Below are 24,425 nucleotides of genomic sequence, written 5' to 3'. Positions count from 1 at the left end.
TTTTAATAATTTATACCAAACACCACATGGAAACACGGTACATACATTTGACAATATATACACTGTAAAAGAGTTGCTGTCTTAAATTAAAGTACAACAACTTGGATGTTTAAGTCATTTTAACTTCAAATTACATTAAACTGACTTTAAAAAAGGTGAATCTTGCTTAACAAGCAATGTAACTTATTGATCATATCATATGATTTTTTTTTACAGTGTAGGTACCTTATTGATAATTGTACTTGTATTGGCCAAATTTGGGTTTTTAATTTTGTTTATGCACTGTAAAAAAATTTGGTTGTTTTTGTTGGTTTAACTTAAAAAAGTAAGTAACCTGGTTGCCTTAAAATTTTGAGTTTATTGAAATTAAATATTTGAGTTGATACAATGAAGGAAATTTGTTTAATAAATAGAGACTCAAAATATTTTTGTATCTGAACCACATAAAAAATTTGATAAATCATGAAAATAGCACTTTTTGGCATGTTTCACTGCGTCATCAGAAATAACACACACATAATTACCCAATATGCTTACAAAATATTTTAATAATATTTTAATAAAGGTTGTCGAATCTCAAAAAATGTTCATTGTATTAACTCAAAATTTCAATTTCAATGAACTCAAAATAATTTTTTACAGTGTGCTAATTTTCCTTTTATTTAGTTTATAACACGTAAAAAAATATTTTTTTGAAAAATCTCAAAATTATACTCTACAGTATTTTATATATACCTTGCCTATATTTACTTGCAGCATTTAAAATGATTGGTTTTAATGTATTTAGACCAAATATTACAGAATTTTGATATTGTCCGTTTTTGGCCATGAACATCATCTCACATAAACTACTGTGGTTCATGAATGAGGCAACCATAGTGTAACCAGTATACTGGCTATAGAGTGCTGCCCTACTTAAGAACTCACATGGGTTTAGTGTGATTATGACCCCATAAACCCGAACCACAGCGGTGCAGCGACTCTTCCATGTGAAGTGGACCGCTCTGCTGGGAAGCCCACGGTGACTCTGGTCGGGACTGAGAGAAGATGAAAGTGTCGATCTGGCCCGTTCTGGCTCAGAGCAGCAGGGGGCCCGGAGCACTGGCAGGTCGGCCCGCTCTGTCACAGCAGCGGCATCATTAATAAATGATGGACAGACCTTTTTCTGCTCTCACAGCTCAGCCGACAGTGAGAATCGCTGTGTGTGAATTTGTGTTGTCTTGATGCGATTTTTAGGCTGCCTTTAGACTAGACAGAGAGAAATGTCTTTTTACACGGTCCAAGGAGACGCCTTTTCTCTACGACCTTCTCATGTGTCCTTCCCCTCTCTGGTCTATTGGTTCGAGGTGTGTGTGTGTGTGTGTGTGTGTGTGTGTGGCAATAGCGTAAGCGTGATGTCTATATTTAGAGTCTTACCACCAGAACCAGTTTAGGAAGCCGGCAGAGATGACGGAACATTCACCAGCGGCACTTATAAATTCAAACGTGATACCGATTCTCTCTCTCTCTCGCTCTCTCTCTCTCTCTCTCTCTCTCTCTCTCTCTCTCGTCCCTTCACTCTTTCTATAGGTCATTATTCTTGAAATGGGTCTGGAGTGAAAAGTAGGACTCGTCTGTTACTGGCCCCACTCTTTTTGTCCCTTGCTTCCTTTCTCCAAGCATGGACATCTGCAGCAGGGAATTGTGGGAAGGCGACGGACAAAAGAGGTGACTGGAATGAGAGAGGCCAAATGCCTGAGGTCACACACAGATATTTTAGCCATATTACCGGCACACCGTCTCTCTGAGCGCTTAATTTCCTGTCTAATGAAAAGGGAGTGTGCGGAAATGATTTGAATGTGCAAACAAGTCGTTTGGTCAGTTAAATGCCTTTAGCGGTAACTAGATCATCTGTGTGCTGAATATCATTACTGTCCTTCAGACGTTCCCAGAAACACGACTGTGCTGCTATGCATCCCTTCGTTTCACATGTCTCAGTAATGAGACGCCATGTGACACAGATAAGAAAACAGTCTGAAACAACCCCTCAGATATTCCTCTTTTTTCTTCTTCCCTCCTTTCTTCTCGTGTTTTTCTTCCCTCGGCCCTGTTGCTATTACTGGAACTCTCCACAGGGGCTGAGTAATGGGGGAAAGCTCTCCGCGTACACACACATGCACGCGCCCCCCTCTCAAAGACACAGACACAGACACAGACGCACATGCACACACACTCACTCTGTCTAATGGAGTGATGGGCCTGTCCGTGGTCACCATGGGGCTTCATCCCCATCAGGACCATAGTGTCTGCCTGTGTGTGAATGTGTACGCCTAAGATGAATGGCCTGTATGAACGCCTGTCTAGGTCAGTGGTAAATTCCTAATGTAACACATCTGGAGTAAAAAGCACCTTCCTGTAGGATGAGTTCTCTTTCTCTTAGATGGGATTAAATGGCGAGGCAAATGGAGAGTTTAATATCCAGCATCTCAGATTTTTCTCCAATAATTCAGTTTCAGAGGATATCTTATACCAAAAAGAAAGAACAGACCCTTTTAAACAAAAAATCTGTTTTATTCTAACTTCATGCATTCCTTTTATTTCATCAACACTTGAATGTGGGCAATGCTTTGAGCAGAAAACTGAGAAAATCACATTTTAGTCAAAGACTACATCTGGATCAGATAAATGGAGTCCATCAACACCCCCAAAGCTTCAGTCCTGTAGCTCGTCCTGGGTCGACATTTCATTCAGTCACATTAGGCAGTTATGAATTATATGCTGTTTAATTCTGATGATCGCGTTATTTTACATATGAGTACATAAGATATCGCTTGCTTCTGCATCTTCTTTTGCATGTGTTTTGATCAGGAAACTCTATACTCTTTCAGATCATGTGTCATAGTGCCCATGGCGTATAACAGTGAAAATACGGAAAGCCGGGACTTTCCATCAATGGCAGGGAAGCGTTTTCACACAATGACGGTGTAATGACAAATCAGGTCCTCCCTCGAATTCGGGTCTCCCCATACTGTCAGTTATGTCAGTAACAAAACAGTTCATTAAGCGGTTTAGACACCACTGAAAACACAGTTATGTATATTATATTGAATTGTCAATAGATCCTCATAAATATTACACACTGCACCTTTAATGATTATCCTAAGTATGAATGAGCTTAATTTAAAATATGCATAGCTTACTATATAATGTGTACAAAAGCACATTAGTGCATAATAAAACCTACTTAACGTAATTTCTTACTTTTGATTAACGGTTGATTAATAAAAAATAATCTCATATTAAGTGAATTGAACATCATTCATTTTATTTATAGCTGATATATTTGGACATGTAACACTTACTTTAACACATAATTACATTAAAAATGATTGCGATCTATGTAGGGTAAGCAAATGTGTGTATAAACTAAGCTATCAGGCTAATTGCTAATCTAAATGTTATGCTAGCTAACTAATTTGAACATAAATGGTCATTATAATTTAGTTTAAACAGCATTTATTATGATTTTATAAACGATTTTGTAAGAATTGTAATCAGGCGCTATATAGAGTACCTATTAAAAGCAATTTAAGCCAATGGGAAGCCAATTTGTCACTGCAAATGAAATTTCTATCAATGGCGGGGACGGAGTTAACTGTCTCAAACATATTCCCAAGATACCAAAGTCTACAATTATAGTCAAATTTAAGTGTGAACTGGATCAATTATTCCAAGATCAAACTGTATGAGCAATATCACTAATAATCGTATATCTGTTATCTACATTCAATTAGATAAAGAGGAGAAACCTCTCATTATCATTATCAATGTTGAAAACAGTTCTGCTGCTTAATATTTTTGTGAAAACGGTGACCATTCTGGATTATTTGATGAATGGAAAGTCCAAAAGAACAGCATTTATTTAAAATGACATTTTTTTTATAATATTATAGATGTATTTACTGTAATTTTCGCTCAATTTCAAGGTGATTTCTATCACTAGTGATGTGTCACTAAATGAATCAAAAGGTCTGAGCAGAAATTGCTCCCCTAAAATGTTTTAATCTAAACTTTGGTAATGTGCCCTTAAAATCCGTAGAATAAATAATCAATATTCCAACATAACTGCAAATCGCACTGTATTTATGACATCAGTCTAGACATACATTCATTAAACAGAAACACGTTACATCCGTGTCAAACAGTGAGGTTTCACCTTGAGCATATTTCAATCGTGCGGTTTTACAGCTCAGCAATGCGACGTCTGACGAATAATTTGTAGACCACAATCGGCTCATATTGAGAGAGCGGCTTGGCTTTTAAAGACGGATTGAGAGGAACAGAAATGGTTCTGACTTCACTCCTCATTTCCTGCGACGCAGGCGGCTTCACTAAAGGGTTAATGCTTTCTTGCACCGTGATTTTCAAGAATGAAAATGAAGAACTGAGAGTGAGATTGTCATCTGTGGGATTTTTCTGATCACACCCACTCACTTCGAGATCAATACTTCACCCAGTGTATCCGAATGACTAAAGCGTAAAGAAAATGGTAGAGAAATCTTCTCCAAGTTTTGAGTACGATCCTCAGTAGGGCATTGCTATTTAACTTGAGGACCTTTCTTTGACCCCCACTACTGAAATCTCTCCGGTGAAATCTTCAGGTAACTGTCAGAGTGAGTTGCCCTTAAAAGCGCAGAGACTTCAGTCCTCCAGTATCTTCCAAGCTGGCCTCATAAAGTATGTAATATTGTGTGTGAAGTCAGGACAAATCAAACGATATGGGAATATTCTTGAAGCTGAGCTGTTCCTGTTTGAATAGACACTGGTCACAGAGGGTAAGTGATACGGTCTATGTTCACAGACCTGCTTTGACTCCAGTATCTGGACTGGCATAGAAGGACTACACTATAGTGCTATGATTAGCCTACGGTTTAACAACTTCCTTCCTCTTTGAATTCATTGTTTCGAGCAGCAGGCTGAAGCTATTTTTGAAACTGTTTCCCTCTTTGTCTGCTGCTCCTCTCCCTCTCTCTCGTGCTCTTTCTCTTACCTGCCGTTTGCTGTGAAAACAAAGAACTGAGTCTCTTCTTTGATAATTATGGGTGTTTGTATTGCATATCACTAGAAGAGTGAGAGAGAGAGAGAGAGAGAGAGAGAGAGAGAGAGAGAGAGAGAGAGAGAGAGAGAGAGAGAGAGAGAGAGAGAGAGATGGGAGTTTCTTCATCTACACTGTAAAAAAAGTCAGCAAAAATAGAGCAGAATGTACTGTATACTATAAATATTAAGGACATTTCTGTATATATATATATATATATATATATATATATATATATATATATATATATATATATATATATATATATATATATATATATATATATATATATATATATTTTTTTTTTTACAGCCGTTTTACCTGTATTCCAAATTATACATTGCATTAGGTTGTGTTTTAAGGATTAAATTACTAGATCATCTCCTGGGAGAAAATTACCTGTACATTTTCCGTTATTATTTATTTTTTAAATACAGTGTATAAGCCTGATTTTGTAAAAAAAAAATCAAAATCAAAAAATAAATCATGAAAAATGCTACCAATCAAAAGTTTTGGGTCAGTAAGATTAAGAAAGAAAAAACTAATTAATACTTTTATTCATTAAATTGATCACAAGTGATAGTAAAGGCATTTTATAATATATAAAAAAAGGTAGCATTTGCTCTCGAGGTGAAGTTTCTGAATGGAAGGAGGGAGATTTGAGGCTCAGCTTCACCGAAATGATTAGGCGTAGATGAGAAAATGATTGAGAATGCAACTGAGAAGAAGAGTGAAAGCTGGAGAGAAATCGCATATCAGATCCTAGAGTGACATGACCGCATCTGGAGATACAATTCAAACCCCACTGTACTTTAAACTAAATGAATCACGTGAAGTCAGGAGTCTTTAAGTGATTTGGGGTCTGTTCCTGAATCAGAACAGGAAAGTAAACACTAGCTGAAACTGAAAGCACCATGGAAAAGTCAAATGAAGAGTCAGACGCACTATGAGTGTGTGGGGAGGGCATATTTTGCGAGGCAACCTTTTTTCCCCTGGTCGGTTGCAGTGTGTGTCTCAAGTCTTTTACAAACAAAGCGGAAACAAAGCGCAAAATGCTGAAAACTAGCCAATTCCTTTCTGAGTGCTCTGCGTTACCATGGCAACAAAGCAGATTCTCCATCATGGCCCCCACATGCATTTCTAAAGGTCTCTAAACATGATCTCTCCTTCTCCTTTATTGTTATTTACTCTTTTAAAATATGCAGCATCCCAAGTGAAAGTCAACTCACATTCAGATCGGACAACATGCCCTGAGCAGCTTTACACAACCGTTTATCCATTCTTTCTCTTCATTATGAATCTCTATATTTCATTTTTTTTTTTAAATCACTGTTTAAACTATGCTTCAGTGTTTCAGTAACAGACACTCCCTTACCGACTGTTGTTTTCTCTGGTATTTAGATCTCTATCTCCCTTATCAATAATTTAGCTTTGTTTATTTTGTGTCAAGAGAACATAAATGTTATCTGACCTACACTGTAACATATGTTTGCAAAAAAGATAGATTTGCAGACAGATTTAGGGCCCTAAGAAATGTAATTATTTAATAATTAATTAAAATTTTAGTAATAATAAATAAATAAACAATTAATTAATTGAAAATCCTGAAATGTATACCATTTAATAACAATTTATTAAAATATGAGCAAAAATTACATATTCCCTATGAATTTTTATTTTATTTTATTTTATCAATTTCTGTTTTATTTTTATCAAATTCTGCTTTTTGTTTTAGGTTTTCTATTTAGATTCAGTTGAATGGTTTAATACAATTATAATAATCAAAAAGCATCTCTAATTAATTGTATTCATACAAATATAAATGTATTAATTTAAAAATAAAATGTAATTTCTTCAAAAAACAACAACATTTATTTCAGATATTGTGTATTGTGCATTTAAATTTGTCTGGCAAACAAATGAAGGTATAAAACAATAAATTCATGTATATTTTAAACAGTAATATAATTCTGTCACAATTTCAAGTTAAACTGAAATTTTATTTTGACAGTTTGCTGTGAAGATCTTTGAGTTTCTGTGTGTTTATGATATGATGATAGTTTTTCTCAAATGAAAGTGTTAAATGTTGATGAAGTGATTCTCAGAGAGCCGTGGTGGAAACACTGCGAGTGGTTCAGTATGTGTGTGTCAAATAAACTTCACATCTGAGCCATTCATTCACACTTTTTGCGGTTTAATATTCACAGACACTAGTCTATATTGCGATTTGATTTAAGTTTAAGTGTACTGAACTGCTTTTTATTTATTCATCAAATTTTTTTTACAATTCGAAGAAATTCCACGTTATAAACTAAATTCGGTCTTTATAACCTGATTGCGTCCGTGGAAACATAGGGACCTACAGATTTCTGCACCCAGCATCTACCAGCAGGGGCTGCTAATAAATCAAATGTTTGACAACCAAACATTTGACAAAATGAAGCGCATCATGTGTGTGACTCACTATTAAAGGGCAATTTCTTCAGAAGGAAGCATCATGTGCGTTGAGCTTAGGAAGCACTGGGGCCTGGTGTTTGCACATGTGCGCCGGCTCTGTTTTCTCTTCTCTAACTCTCTTTAACATGTTCTAAGGATGAGGCTGTGAATATAGCTTGGTATTAACCAATCACAGCACAGAGCAGACCCACACCCCCTTATTAGGAGGCTATTATGGTATGTGAGCGAAGTTTCCTATTCAGCGTTACTCTGTTATGTTACTGGTTTGCCTAGGGCTATATTGTTGACCTATTCTTAACTGCCCTATTTTGCTCTGTTTTACTTTAATCATCACTGCTCCGCTTTGTTGCACTGTACACGGCCATATGAAGGGAAAACAATGACATGACACTGAGAAAAATGGTTTTAAAGTTTCAGACTGAATTTTGATTTGAAAGTAATGATTCATCCAAAAATGAAGTCAAACGTGTGTAAGAATTGCATTTTTTGTTGTTCTGCAGATGCAGATTTTGAACAACATGAAGGCGAGTAAAGGAGTACAGAATTGTATCTTTTAGGTGAACTATCCTTTAACACTTTCTCATAATCTAAGCATAGATTACCCAAACACTTCTGTTGCAGGACAGATCACAGTCTAGAGAGCTCAATTTTATAGTTACTCTGCTTACCCTTTACACAACGGCAATCCAGAACTGATTGTCAAATCGAGTTTGCTCCTCTCTGCTGTGTCCTACTATATTAGTATTCCCCAGATAACACACAAAAGGTCAGAGTAATATTATTACAGTTATTCCCGTTCATGTCAGCCCAGACATGAAAATGATTACAGCGTTCATTGGTCCATTAGCAGTCAGCAGCTTCAGTGAATAGGGATCAACGGGAAGGGAATATCGCTAATAGCACGAGGGCTCATCTAATTGGTTCCTGCATGAATGAACGCCAGGGTACGAGATGCTTGGTGTACTTTAGGAAGGAATTGTAGGTAAACACATGAGACTCACCTCAGGGCCTTGCTCTCGAGCATGACATGATTCGCTGTCCCCCTCCGAAAAGGACCCCGACTCATCACTGGAATTGGTTCCATACGACTGCTCACACTTTATCTTGGGCCGCACCCGTGCGAAGAGTGAATCCGTCCCACCGCCTGCCTCCTGCGGGTCACCGGTGAGACACCGTGTCACGTTGGGGCAAGGTGAGGATGAAAACTCAAACTGTGGAAGGCTGCAGGGCGACCCACCACTCCCGTCCTCAGCGTAAGAATACGACGAGCAGGAACTGGAGGTCCGGGTGCGGGTTTCTGAAGGGGGCGATCGCGAGCATACCTTGATTGGCACTGGGCAGCTGGTATTGGGCCTTTGGCGGCAAAGCAGGGGCGGGTCACTGGCTGTGGCGCTGGGGGAGTAGGTCTGGGAGCTGGGGAGGGACTGGCTGGCGCCGGCCCACAATCCTTTTGGCATGTGTTCTGAGAGCTCCTTCTCCAATGAGTTCCCGCTGGGATGGGAGTGGGTGGGCGTACCCAGTCGGTCACAGGCCCCTGAGGAGAAGATGACACTGCGGCGGTCCAGCTCCGCCTCTTGCTTGCACACACCATCGCATGAAGCCGACTTCAACGAAAGCCCTGGCGGGAAACCATCAGTGTCTTTGGGGAATGCCACAGGCATGCCAAGCTCATTGCCAAGCTCATTGCCAAGCGAAGGCCTGTAGTCTTTTTTGTGGTCTCCCTGAGTGGTTCCTTTATCCTGGGCATTGACGAGTCTGTTAGTAAAAAGCTGTTGGGGTGTGCTAGGCAGGTCCTTCTTGAAGAGAGCTCTTAGGCAGGTCGGTGACTTGCTGCTGCCTTTTGGTTGGTCCACTGTGATGGAACCATCCAGCTCCATCTCAGCCACACCGTCCTTTTCACCTCCGTCCTGCTCGTCCCCTGACAGGCAAAGCGAGATGGACTCTTCCTCGCTGCGTGGCTCCTGCTTGATTTGCATCACAGCTGGCCTGCTCATCTCCTTGAATGTGCTTGGAAAACCTGAGGTACTGGTGTGTGAGGAGGCGTCGTTATTGTGCTTGTTGCATGCCCACTGATACTTCCTGTACTTCGGGCACCGCGGCAGGTCTGAGGTGCCGTGTCGCTCAAAGTCCATCCGCCCATCAGCAAAATCTTCTGTTGCCGGCAGCTGCTCGTGGTCCGGTCGCCGCAACGAGTTCAAGGTCTCCGCGCAACGGCGAGAGCGCGGAGAACCGGACAGGGTCACTGCAGTTGTCGTCGTTGTCGCCAGCAACTCAGGTTGCATGCTCTCGTCCTCCGAGTGATTGCTCTCAGGCGCCATCTTGCGACACAGGAGCAGGCCGTCCTCCTCGCTGCGCAGTTGGGCCTCCAGGAAGCGAAAGCAGGAGTCCTCCAGGTTGTGCATGCGCAGGAATTCGGCACAGCGGATGACCTCCTGGATGTTTTCTCTGCTGAGCAGCAGCTTAGCCGTATAGGCGAACTGTAACAATGGAGCGAATCCCTGGGCACTGACCTGCGGACACACACACAGAAAAAACAGGGGAAATTGCCAGTGTTACCATCAGCACTGTTATTGTTCAAGGCACTTGGGGTGTACTGAGAGAACTGGACAGCTCAAATGACCGTAAACAAACACTGTAAAGTGCCAGTTAATCTTTTATCAGGTCAGCACCGAACGTTCTACACAGCGGGAAATATAAAAGGTGGAGTCGAGAGACCAGCCTCATTTATGTAACAAAGACATTTGGCAATTCACTCTCTGCCCAAGTCAGCCCTTTAGGCTGCAGATTGGCCCCCTGTTTGTTGCAAATAATATTGAAGCAACAGGTAGACGCGTGCAGAATGTCACATCGATCCCTCAGGTGAGGCATGTTAAAGCCTAATGGGCTCTAGGACTCTAACAGCTTATCCCTACTACAGCCATCCTGAGCCTGCTGAGAGAGAGAGAGAGAGACAGACACAGACAGATATGGAAGCTTTCCATTTGACCTAATGCTAGATAATTATAGGTAAATGCCTGAGCCTGCAAAAGCTTGGCCAGCCCACTGTGGTCTCTGTGCTGTTAGCGTATGCGTAAGTGAATTTAGACAAGGAAAAAATAATAACCCAGGCTCACCAGTGTGAAGCAACTTGTGAGACCTGTAAACTCGAATTAAGATGGCTTGAGAAAGCAAAACCCTTTTAAACTAAAAACCTTCAAACTGCAAACTTTTAAAAGTTCTGGTTCGGCTTTCTTAAGCCAACTTAAAGTTTGTCTCGATTAACTTTAAAAAAAAATCTAGTTTAAGACTTATCATTTCACAAATTGTAGCTTTAGCTGGCAAAACAACTATTCAAATGTTGTTCTTTCTCTGACAGTGAGACTCTGTTAAAGTGACAGTGAGAGTCATGGAAAGACGTCGATGTAGGTGTTCTTCATTTTCAGACACATTACAATGGCTGGACTTTGATCTGGGCCAACATTGTTCAGTCCACAATGCGCTCTCTCTTCTCCCTCAATTACGTAAAGTGCTCAACAGCACAAGTGAAGTTGTGCTCATAGATGGGAGGGAATGAGATCAACACTTTACGTTCAATGAATGAGGACAAGACACTGTTTACTATGAGTTTGTTTCTTTTGTCGATAGGGACAAACAGCTAACTCTTCATAGATGTTATCATCAGACTTTTCTTGTGGTTAGAAGGGAGTGCAGATAATCTCTTTCCAACTATAAAACCAACCACAGGATTGGTTTTGTAGATTTTTCCGTTTGGAAAAAAACATGGGGATTGTATTTACAGTCAGGGCAAAGGCATGGAGGGAAAACCCAAATCAGAGGTCAAATGAGACTTTTTTTGTGACAATGAGTCGAAGCACAGCTGATTGCTATGGTGTAGGGAATGTGAAACAAATCGCACGCACGCGCACACATGTACACACACACACACACACACGTTTGTTTTTGTGACATATGGGGACATTCCATAGACGTAATGGTTTTTATACCGTACAAACCGTATTTTCTATCCCCCTACACTACCCCTGCCCCTAAACCTACACATCACAGGAAACATGCTGCATTTTTACTTACTATACTATATACTATATCTGAATTTATTCAGAAAGAAATGCCAATGTCTGAAAAGCAGAACAAGCACAGTGTTTAACCAAAAGAAATAGAGATAGAGACAAAATATTTTCTCTGCTCTAAATAACATAATTTACAGTCAACTGGATATTATCTCAAAATCAACACAGCCAGGGTGTGACTGTACATTATCCTCCTTATTACATGGCTATTTTGCAAATACATAATGAATGGACATATATGAAACAGTACAATGATGCAAAAGACATGGCCAATCCGAATCAAGTATTCTCCGTATAATGATGATAATGAAGAACAGAAAGAAGAACATATAAAATCTTAAGAAAATATTAGAATAGATAATGGATCACATTCATTTTCCATCTCCTTCAGAGATGTCATACTCATCAATCATACACAAACAAAGGATTCTATAGCATCCAATATGCACAGAAACAAAACTGATGACTACTGACTCTGAGTCATCCACGGCTGTCTGTGTCCAGCAGACGCATTATAGTGCAGCGAGAGAGAGAGAGAGAGAGAGAGAGAGAGAGAGAGAGAGAGAGAGAGAGAGAGAGAGAGAGAGAGAGAGAGAGAGAGAGAGAGAGAGAGAGAGAGAGAGAGAGAGAGAGAGAGAGAGAGAGAGAGAGAGAGAGAGAGAGAGAGAGAGAGAGAGAGAGAGAGAGAGAGAGAGAGAGAGAGAGAGAGAATGAGGCTCATCTGCCCGCTGGCAACACAACAGCGCCAATCAGTCACTGCTGAGAGGAAGCTGCTGACTCGTAATCTTTGTGGGGGATGGTGTGTGTGTGTGAGTGTGTGTATTGTATGTGTGTACAGTGCATAGGTGTGGGGGAGGATCACATGTAGTGTGTGCATGTGTGAATGGGATGATCATGGGTCTCTGATAGGAAGTGTGTCCACTTAGGAGAGAAAGAAAAGGGGAGCGATTTCATTTAAACACTGTATTTAAAGCAGTCAGGGCAGCCTTATACAAATATCAATTAAGATATTAAATGAGTCAATATTCACAACATTAACAGCTGGAGATGTGAGCATTATGGTGATTTTAATGCAATTCTTCTTTGGCCATTAATTTCCTAGGGACGTTATAATTACGTCTCTGATTGAAGCTTCAGTAGCAAAAATGACATTAGAGTTGATTTGTTTCCAAAGATCAGTTCAAACTGTCAATGAACTGCTTGAATTAATCATTTAAATTCATGTTTGTCTGCATGGGAATTTACATATATTATAATGTTCTGATTATTGCTGTTGTAATGTTGGTGCAACCTGAATCAGTATTCTTCCTAGTGTTCATTTAGTAGGGCCCATTTTTAAAAAAATTCAGTTTTTTAACCAAATTCTTAATTTTTCACGATTCTATTTTTTATCTATTTTTAGACTTAATTTGAATGGTTTAAATAAATTTTTGTAATAAAAAAACATGTCTAATTAACTTAAGTCGTGATATGTATACAATTGAGCAAAAATTGAATAAAAGTTTTAACAAAAATGGCATGTTTAGAGCCTTATGAAATGCACTTCATTTTATTTTATGAAATAATTTTTTACCCCACATTCTGGGTTTTCTATTTTAAGTTTTCTGGATTCTATTTTAATGGTTTAATAATCAAAAACCTGTCTAATTAACTGAATTCATAAAAGCATTCATTTATTAATAATAAAAATAATTCTTACAAAGGTTTTCTAAGAGTATGTGTTGTAGTTTAATTTTTCTGGCAATCAAAGGAAGGCAAAAAACATAAATTTAATCGATCATTTAATCATATAAAATATATTGATCATCAAAAAGCTGACAAATATCTTCGTTTGTATATTCAAGCTATCCTGCCTGTAGCTCTAGTGCTCTCTGATGGGCTCAGATCCAAGTGAACATTTCAGGTGTGACTGAAGGTGGAGAGAGACAGTGATGATGGGAGGTTTGGAGAGGCTACGGCTGACAAACAGCTCTCTCTGCTGGGGAAAAAAGTGCTGAAATGTGTTTTTCAGCTGACATCAGCAGACACAGGCTGCAGCGGCAGCATCGGCTGCGCCATCTGTGACTGCTACTGCAAGTGTCTCTATGACACACACCATCAGCCTGATGGAAAGAGAGAGGAGCTGTGTAGACAAAAAGGAACGAGAAAGGCAAAAGGGATGGAAGAGATGTGAGAGAAGGAAGAGCGTGGAGAGATGGAAATGTGAAAACAAAGAGAAGGTGTACAAAGATGGAGAGGTTAGAATTAATACGGGATGGGGGATGGGCGATATGGTCTGAGACAAAGGCTTAAAGGTGTAACCGAAAAAAAAAAAACCTTGTCTCACCATAAAAACAGGCTACGATTTAGGCTGAATAGTTGTTTTAAAGCTGAAAGTGACTGGATCGTCGAGTCAGTGAGTTAAACTGGCTGGTTTTTAGGCAAACTGTCACTTTAACCGTGTAGCACTACCACAACGAATACAAACAACAAAAGAGAAGATAAAATGTGCTCGCAGAAGAGGAAAAATAAAGCACGATTGCGGCTCATTAGGGGACAGACTTTGACATATGAGCCGCTGGACCTGTTAACAACATTTATTATGTGGGAAAGAGACAATGGAGCAAATTTATCTCCACGACAGATCTGGGACATTTATGCTAATTCCGACTACAGACTGTTCTCCCTCACTGGGCCTCAAAAGGGTCATATTGTTACAAAGCAGGAAATGACATGAATTGTACATCATACATCCTGAGAACTCCTGACTATTTGGGAACTGTGCCAAGCGATTCCTTCCATAAAAAGGGTCGCTGAATGCTATAAACCCTCACACCTGCCCTCTCGTTCATTCATTCCCTCTCTCTTTGATCTTCTGCCTTTCCCCTCTCAGTGTAGCAGAGATGGCTAATTTATGTAAATTCGCTCCGGCAAATTCCTGCATGTCATGAATGTTAATGAGGCAAAGATCCGCATGGCAATGTAGCGAATGCTTTACAGGGTGTCTGAAAAAAATAAATACAAAACCTCAACCGAAGACGGTACGCCTGCGATATGAAATCTGCTGACTAACCTGACATTAAACTCCACATGCACACACAGTCAAATGAGCCGCGGTGCGGGACAAAGTCACGGCTCACGCTGAACTGGAAGATGTGGGGCTACGGTAAGGGCATTTATTGACTGTGCTTTAGAACCTACTGAGACAGCATTTTTATGCATCATTACAGGCAATTCGAATGGAAAGGAAGGCAGATCGGTACTCTTTGAAAGACCTTCAAAAATGCCACAAATACCACATGTAATAAGGTGGCAGGACATCATTTTAGCATTTTAATGCTGCATAAAAAGAAAATGTCCATAATGTCCAATAATTTAAGGATACTTTAAGGCTCAATGACGTCACTAATTTTTATTAATTATTTAAAAAAATTAAAATGCAATTTACATGCACTTTGGTGTGAATACTCCACGATAAGGGATTAAGACTCAACAATTACGATAAGCATGTATTTCTCTTTGTAAGGCATTAAATAAAAAATCAGGGTGATATTACGGCCCTAATATTGGGCCGTAATATCAAAATGAATTAACAATGAATTAACTTCATTACTAATATCATAATGAAGAAATAAAAACACATTAAAATAATACAATTCGTAAAAATAAAAAGTAATTTGCCATAACCGGTTATTATTATTATCTTTTTTTTTTATATTTTAACAAAACTGCTTATTAATATTTGAAAAATTTGACCAACATGTAAGAAAATTAAAATGATAGAAAAGACATGAACAAATCATTTCTAAGTAGAAGTTTTAAAGGAAAATTCCTTTATTATAATTACAAAAAAAGTATTTCCTTTTAGTTTCACTTCCTTGTTCACTGTTTAGTATGATTTATAAGCAGTTTTCATCACAGGGACCAAAAAAAATCCCCACAAGGTCAGACATGTCTGGTATTTTTTTCCAAGAACAAACAACTAACCCTAACCCTACCCTTAACCTACACACACACACACACACACACAACTCTCCATAGGCGTAATGTTTTTTATACTGTACAAGTTTATTAAATTCTCTCCGGTTATGTGTATTTTTTCTGAAATATTCAGATTAGGTTAGGGTTAGCCTAACCCTAAAAGATTTTATGTGTGTGCCCAAATTCATTTTGTGCCCACTGTATTAGATCTCAGACACGTACACACACACAAAGTCACAAGCAGACGGTAAACACTTGACAGATTTAGAGTTAGCCCTCCCTAGTGCGATGGATTAAATCAGATACTCTACCGGCTAATCCTCTCAAAATGAGGTTTACGATACACAACCAGACAGAGAAAAGGACACGACCTCTCTGTCCTTAGAAGCGAGACATCGCTGTGTCTTTTGGCCTTTAAGACTCTTTCACTCTTGTTTCCCTGTTCTCGAGTAATTTCTCTCCTTACTGAGATTTCCATTTAACAGACGGACTTCCTCTCGTCCTGGCTTCCCCTCGCGTCCCAACCCCCCGGCAGTGATAGAAGACAGATCTCCCTCCATCTGCACGATAGGCTGCCAATGTGTGATAGTCTCGTGATGGCATTCATGTAGTCTGTTATTTCCTCTCTGACCTGCTCGATCCCTCAGGATTACCCCTCGACTGTCCCAGCCGGGTCCTGACCTGCTCAAAAGCTCTCACTGTGTTTGTGTGTATCACCAATTAACCGTAACACCTGCTCCAAATGTAGCCGTTCTCTCAAATGTGACATTTTCTGTATAAGAAGTTTCCAACAGAAAAATTGTAAAATTAGTACTATGGCATATAAATTGAGCACTGAAGTTATAAAAGTTATAAAAGCAAAAACAAATAAATGATTGTAACACTTTAGAAAAAAGTTATATTCATTAATTTGAATGCATTAGGCACTATGCATTAACAATTAACAATACAATGTATTAATTCCGGTAATAATTAAATAAATATACCATTTTTCATTGTTAATTCATTTTGATTCATAATGTATTTAGCTTACATTAATATACACAACTTGAAATGTTAAAATGTATTATAGTTCATGTTTATGTAAGTATTATGTATATTAGTTTATGCATTATTTAATATTTTTACAATTTATTAAACTGTAATTTATTCCTGTGATCAAAGCTGAATTTTCAGCATCATTACTCCAGTCTTCAGTGTCACACGATCCTTCAAAAATCCTTCTAATATGATGATTTCGTGCACAAGAAACATTTCTGATTATTAGTATTATATTATTTTATTATAAAACATGCATACTATATATATATATATATATATATATATATATATATATATATATATATATATATATATATATATATATATATATATATAAATCTTATTAATGCAATTATCTAATCAGCCAATAACATGGCAGTTGCTTCAATGCATTTAGGGGTGTGGACCTGGGCAAGACAATCTCCTGAACTCCAATCTGAATGTCAGAATGGGAAAGAAAGGCGATTTAAGCAATTTTGAGCATGGCATGGTTGTTGGTGCAAGACGGGCCGGTCTGAGTATTTCACAATCTGCTCAGTTACTTGGATTTTCACACACAACCATTTCTAGGGTTTACAAAGAATGGTGTGAAAAGGGAAAAACATCCAGTATGCGGCAGTCCTGTGGGCGAAAATGCCTTGTTGATGCTTGAGGTCAGAGGAGAATGGGTCGACTGATTCAAGCTGATAGAAGAGCAACTTTGACTGAAATAACCACTCGTTACAACCGAGGTATGCAGCAAAGCATTTGTGAAGCCACAACACTCAAAATTGGACAGTCGAAGCCTGGTCTGATGAGTCTCGATTTCTGTTGAGACATTCAGATGGTAAAGTCAGAATTTGGCGTAAACAGAATGAGAACATGGACCCATCATGCCTTGTTACCACTGTGCGGTTACCACCACGGTGGTGGTGGTGTAATGGTATGGGGGATGTTATCTTGGCACGCTTTAGGCCCCTTAGTGCAAATTGGGCATCGTTTAAATACCACGGCCTACCTGAGCATTGTTTCTTACCATGTCCATCCCTTTATGACCACCATGTACCCATCCTCTGATGGCTACTCCTAGCAGGAAAATGCACCATGTCACAAAGCTCGAATCATTTCAAATTGGTTTCTTGAAAATGACAATGAGTTCACTGTACTAAAATGACCCCACAGTCACCAGATCTCAACCCAATAGAGCATCTTTGGGATGTGGTGGAACGGGAGCTTTGTGTCCTGGATGTGCATCCCACAAATCTCCATCAACTGCAAGATGCTATCCTATCAATATGGGCCAACATTTCTAAAGAATGCTTTCAGCACCTTGTTGAATCAATGCCACGTAGAATTAAGGCAAAAGGGGGTTTCAACACAGTATTAGTATGGTGTTTCTAATAATAAGTGTATATATATATATATATATATATATATATATATATATATATATATATTCTTTGATGAATAGAAAGTTCTAAAGAAAAGCATTTATTTGAAAAGAAAATACTTTGGAACATTACATGTCTTCACTATCACTTTTGATCAATTGAATGCATCCTTGCTGAATAAAAGTATTAAGAGTCCAGACTTTTGAACAGTAGTATATTGTTAATTGTTAATTCATGATATGTAATGCATAAACTAATATTAAAGAATAAAGCTCGTTTGACTTAAACCTTCTTGCATAAATTACTTAACCTTCACTGATATATCTACAGCGTATCAGGAACAAAGAACCTGCCACAATTTAACACACGACAAAACATGGGAGCAACAGCGAGTGAGTTAAATTACTATAGAGTTCAAGAGAAGGGAATCTCTTTTCTGAGACGACCTTCAGAAGTACAGTCTCAAACAACTACGCTGTGTCTGAAATTGAATACTTCCCTACAATATAGTATGCTAAAAACAGTGCACTAACAGAGTAGTATTTCCAAACACACAGTATTTGGACATTAAAGGTGCACTTTGTAGGATTTTTTGCAGTAAAATATCTAAAAACCACCAGGCCAGTGTTACATATTTTGTTCAGTTGAGTTCTTACAATATCTCAAATGTTTCCAACTATTTGTAAATTGTGAATAAATTGCTATTTTAATCAAGTAGCCGGGACGTCTGAGGGAGTCGCCTGTCAATGGCGTCATATCTGTGTTACCCTCAATTTCAGGTTTTATTCTGCAGAAATGCTTTACTCTTAGCAGTGTGAACAAGTGTCACAGCAGCCGCTGCGCGAACACACAGAGTAACGTCATAACAATTTTAAACACACTTAAATGTATCTGATATGATAAACAGAGCTGCGTTACCTCATACTCATGACCGGAAAAGCGGAAATGGCGCCGGCTACTGTGTACCGTCATAATAAAAGTCCCATTGCTCATGAGCTGTGTGTTGCGCTTCAATAACTCCAGCGGCCTTGCTCAGCTCCCTCAACACTCGCTCCTGCTCTGCTTTAAACTACAGTAATTTTAATAATCACATTTATGAACATGATTTCTGACCCAGTCCTATCCCGATTCTATTTCCAACAGCTGTAGGCTGAAGACCACGTCCCAAGATTCTGAGCTCAAACATGGCATCATCAAACTACGCGACTGTGGCAGAGAGGGCGTGGTTCAGCGAGGTCTGCAGCGGGAGAGAGAGGCGGGATACGAGCGGTAAGTGAGTGGGTTGGACGCAAACTACCAACACCTGTTTCTCGTTCTAGTAAGTGGCGCGAGGAGAGTATAAAACACCCAGAGGGACGGAAGACAGCGAGAGAGAGACGGACTGCTAACGTGACCCCTGAGTTCCCGGATGCCAGTAACCCGGAAGTGTTTACGACGAAGCATTGAGTTTGAAGCTGCACAGTGGTGCATTTGTGAAATACCGTTCAGTTAATGAGAATAAACACGTCAGCAGTCCAACCGACCCCTGTGTCCTCTTCCTTCCCATACACAAACTATTACAGCGACCTGGACGGAAAAGTTACATACTGTAGCTTTAAGTAGTCAAAAAGTTCTATTACTTCTAAGGGATCATTTGACGGACACTGTACTATCCCATGAGGCCACAGGAGGGGATTTAAGAATGGAGGTGAAGCATACACAACTGGCGCTGGTATAGGTCACATGATAAAGACAACATGGCGCTGTAGTACGTCCAGATTACAATAATACATACATTTTTAACTGTTGTGAAGTTCAGATTCAAATTTAGTACCTACTGAGACAGAACATGATTTTAGATGCACAGCTAGTGTTTTGAGGAATTAGGATATCTCACTTTAGTAGGGGTTGTGATTGATTGTGTGTTTTGATGAATGTGTATTTTACAGTGTACTGTGTGTGTGTTTGGGTTTCAGAGTGTTGCAATGGTGCTGAATTTCATGTGGTTGCTGTTCACAAGTGGCTCCATGTGGAGGACTGTAAACTTTATAACAGGAGGTGGTTTGAGGTCGCTGTACAGACTAGTGCTGAATCAGACTAGCCGAGACAGACATACATAAACATACAGACACAGACTGACACTGGCTGTCTATAGCAATGCTGAATCACAGTGACACAGCTGCAGCGCACAGCTGCGGGACTCAAGTATGCACACACTCACACTCACACTCACACTCACAAACATGTCTGGTTCGCTGTATTTGTGGGGACTCTCAATAGGCGTAATGGTTTTTATACTGTACAAACTGTATATTCTCTCCCCTTACACTCATCCTATCCATCACACAAAACCACAGGCATTTTTAAATTTTCAAAAAAAACCTCATTCTTTAAGAATTTATAAGATTGTTTCCTCTTGGGGAGTTGGGGACCTCAATTTAGTTCCCAACAGTGACATGAGTCCCCATGAGTCAGTGTGCATTTATTCATTGACACAATGCAATCTCTAGCTCCTTACCCTAACCCTACCAATCACAACTAACTGCCAAATCTAAACCCTCACCCTAAACCAACCCTTATCTTAATTATAACTCGATCCCCAAAACCTGCCCTCAAACTGGCATTTAAAGGGTCTCAGAAAATGAGGACCGGCCAAAATGTCCTCACTTTACTTTTTTTGTCCTCACTCCGCTGGTCTAAAACTCAAACCAGTCATCACGAAGATAGTTGTACACACACACACACACACACACACACACACACACACACACACACACACACACACACACACACACACACACACACACACACACACACACACACACACACACACACACAGAAAGATTACATTAAAATGCATTGTACTGTGAAAAGCTGAATATGGAAAACGTGTATTAATGAAGGTAAGTTCAAGAGTCTTTCACTAATGATGGGATAGTGACTGTACATTATCCCGCTTGTTATATGGCTACTCACCAAATAAGTACATACGTTGACATAAAACACCTATTTTAGGTTAAATTATTATATAATATTACCTGCATGTTATCTAAAAGCTTCTGCTGAGAACACAGTAGTCCATTACAATGAACAAAACCATATCCAGACAAGCAGAAGAGAATAACACTGCAAGTAATAGTAAATATGGGAGTCCTCTGAGGTCATTTTCAATTCAATAACTGAGAAGTAAGATGTTGCCATTAGCGCTGTATACAACAGAAGCGAGCAAATCTGCAGTGCGACATGAGAAAGTAGCATCAATATCTTTTACCTGGATGAGCAGAATGATATAAAGCATTGCCATGGACAATGGTGAATATTAGGGAATAGAGTGCAAAAAAGTAGTTTCCCCATAGCGCTTCAAAAAAGTCTTTGTTAAATTGTTATAAGCCTTGAATCCATCCATACAGCTATGAGGTGAATCAAAATATTACAAACTTGATTTGAATTAAAAAAGCATTTTAAATTGGACAAAAATTCAAAAAGGTACAAGAATGTGTACTTTACAGCTTTAATGAGGTAAATAACTACAACCCATGAAGCATTTTAAATGACAATCAAAATAAAAATGATGGAGCAATTTAAAACTATTGCTTTAAAGACTTTGCATATGATGCATACAAATTGATAGTTTGTGTTGTGTGATTGGTGGAAATTTCTCTGCAGAACTATGGGTAATGTAGTTTGTCAGGAATTTTAATGCGGAGGGATGGCTTCAGCAATAGTTCATATTTTCATAGTTCACAGTAGGTCTGTTTTTAAAGATTTGTAAGTTAAGGTTCAAGATCAATTCCTCTATGGGATGTTTACTCTGGAACCCGACTGTTGCACTCTATTAAAAAAATATAAGAAAATATAAGACCACTGGATGGTGCGTTTAACCAACCAGAACCAAGTATTCCAGAGAGCATAATAAGGCATAAAGCGCCTAATTATGCTTTTATAACATGACAGCTTTAAGACAACTCTCAAAAGTAATGCATGAGTCACAAGAAGAGCAGAAAAAAAATCAGACAGGGAGGAAACGGGGATGAAAACAAGCTGTTGGGTGGTGTCACAAAATAAAACAGAAGAGAGAATCACTTGAATCAGCAGAGGTTAAACTGGTATGACAAATTATATGATTAAGGAATATAATAGAGGAACAGAGTATAATTCCCTTGAAAATTAGTCACACTTAATAATTTTTAAGCTGAACTCTATCTTATCTACAGATGATGAACAAACTAAAAACAAACATCTGTGGCAGATACAGGCCTAACACTTACACACGGTTTCATCATGTGACGGACGGATGGCCATTCATAGGGTGCTGACAGCGCTCCGCTCCTAAAACACCATTTAAAGGGATAGTTCACCCAAAAATTATCCCATGATTTACGCAGCCTCAAGCCATCCATGGTGTACATGACTATATCTTCTGTCAGATAAATACAACCACCATACAACCATATGTATAAATACCATTGCTTTTCCAAGCTTTATAATGGGATTGAATGAAAGATGAAATTTTGAAGTCTAAAAAAGTGCATCCATCCATCATAAAAGTAATCCAGGGGGTTAATAAAGGCCTTCTGAAGCAAAGTGAAGGTTTTTGTAAAGCCCCGTTTCCACCACAGGAACTTTACCCAGGAACTAGGAACTTCGTGTGTTTAGACCGCAGGAACCAGGGTCGAAATAAAGTTCCGGGTAAATATTTCCCCCTCCAAACGGCCCTGCTCGCGAGGTAGTACTTTTTCAAAGTTCAGGAACTTTCGAGGGCGGGACTTGGGCGCTGAACATGCTGATTGGTTGAGCTCACGCAGCCTTTTTTTCAACTCAAAAGTCTTTTGCGATGTTCGGTCTACGTTCAGTAAATAATCACTCTGCTCTCTGTCTGATGGCGCACGTTCGTCTCAGCCATCTCACGTGCAATGTCCGTAATAGCTGATAATAATATACATTGTCATTTTAAATCTAGCTTTACAAGCTTTCTGAATATGCTGCATGCTGCTGAATCTGCATATTAGTGCTCTTTTCTGTCGTTGTTAATTACCTCTTAGTAAACCTATACATAACCAGCAAAAGCAGCCCAGCTTGAATCTCTTCCATACTTGTTATTAATTTTTTTCACCATGTAACTTAAACGACCTGACCGATTACTTTTAAGTGTGCGTCCTTAGAGAGGAAGGCAAGAGAGGAAAGCTCATTTTTCTGAGGGGTTATCTTTTTATTTCGTACAACGGCTGGAATGTGTTTACGGATGCCATAGCAACTCTCAACGGCCAACAGGACTTATATACGGTTTTATAAAAGCTATTCATTTGTTGTAAAGTGTAATAATAATCATCTCAGAAAAAATACATTCTAATGTCAGGCGCAGTTAAAGTAGGTGATTGTTTGCTTACATAGGCTTAGGGACAGTGTCATTATTCCAACATTATCTTCATAACTTCTTATGAAATAAAAAGTTTATCCCTCAGAAAAATGTATTTTCCTCTCTTGTCAACATGCAAAGAGCGTGTGCTCTTCAGTGGTGGAGGCGCGCGCTGTGTACATCACATGAGGACGCACACTCAAAAGTAATCCGGTCAGGTCATTTACATGGTGAAATGTTTCGTTTGATCGATTCATGAAAAGGTTTATCCACCTATCTCAAAACGATTAAAATTTCATTCAGTTTGGGCATTTTTATTACGATTGAGGTGTTAATATGGAGCATTTTCCTTCAGATTGTACTTTTAAACCGATTACAGCTAACGTTAGTGCTCCATGTAAACGCACCGACAGTAAAAAATTGCGCTACATGGCACTTTAAAAACCGGATAGTTCATTTATAGTTCGATTGCGGATATTTCACGTCATCTTAAAATGCATATTCGAATATCAAATATAAAGTGACAGCCCTACTGTCCGTCACTTGGAGGATCAGTCGCGCGCAGTCCTAATCACCGGACTAATTTGCCTAATCTTCTCGGAACTTTATCGCGGTCGAAACGCAGACAGCTGCAGGTCTGGGGGGGAGAAAAGTTCCTGTAAAAAAGTTCCTGGTACAAATTGTTCCGGGTAATTTTGGTGGAAACGGGGCTTAAGAAAAATATCCATATTTAAAACTTGATAGTTAATAACCAACTTTTAGTCAACCCCCATTCACGGCCATTATAAAGCTTAGAAAAGGGTGAGTAAATCATGGGTTAATTAAAATGTTTAGGTTAACTATCCCCTTAGAAGAGTATCTGACTGGTAGGTCGCAGCCAAAATCCTGAACCACTGGCAGTTAATTTTTCATTGGTAATTTGCATTATACCTACAATATAAGTGCAGACCAAAATCTCAGAAAGTGTTTACCAAGAAAAATAATGCATTCACAACATGAAGCAAAAATGTATTTAATATATTACAAATCTGCAATAAGATCAATCAATAAATCAATCAATCAATCAACCAACCAACCAACCAACCAACCAACCAACCAACCAACCAACCAACCAACCAACC

General features: G+C 39.0%; 1 protein-coding gene across 3 annotated transcripts in view; it reads right to left on the bottom strand.

Annotated features, from left to right (window-relative positions):
- bach2b (BTB and CNC homology 1, basic leucine zipper transcription factor 2b) overlaps positions 1-24,425 on the bottom strand; it is a 130,126-nt gene that overhangs the window by 10,760 nt on the left and 94,941 nt on the right. For all 3 annotated transcript variants that reach the window (XM_067416897.1, XM_067416900.1, XM_067416899.1), the window contains one exon: positions 8,533-10,041. In XM_067416897.1, coding sequence (XP_067272998.1) covers positions 8,533-10,041 — 1,509 coding nt within the window. The remainder of the gene's footprint in view (positions 1-8,532; positions 10,042-24,425) is intronic.

This window comes from Pseudorasbora parva, chromosome 15, assembly GCF_024679245.1.
Source record: "Pseudorasbora parva isolate DD20220531a chromosome 15, ASM2467924v1, whole genome shotgun sequence".
In the NCBI taxonomy this organism is placed as follows: domain Eukaryota; kingdom Metazoa; phylum Chordata; class Actinopteri; order Cypriniformes; family Gobionidae; genus Pseudorasbora; species Pseudorasbora parva.
This window is presented reverse-complemented; position numbering and strand designations above follow the sequence as displayed.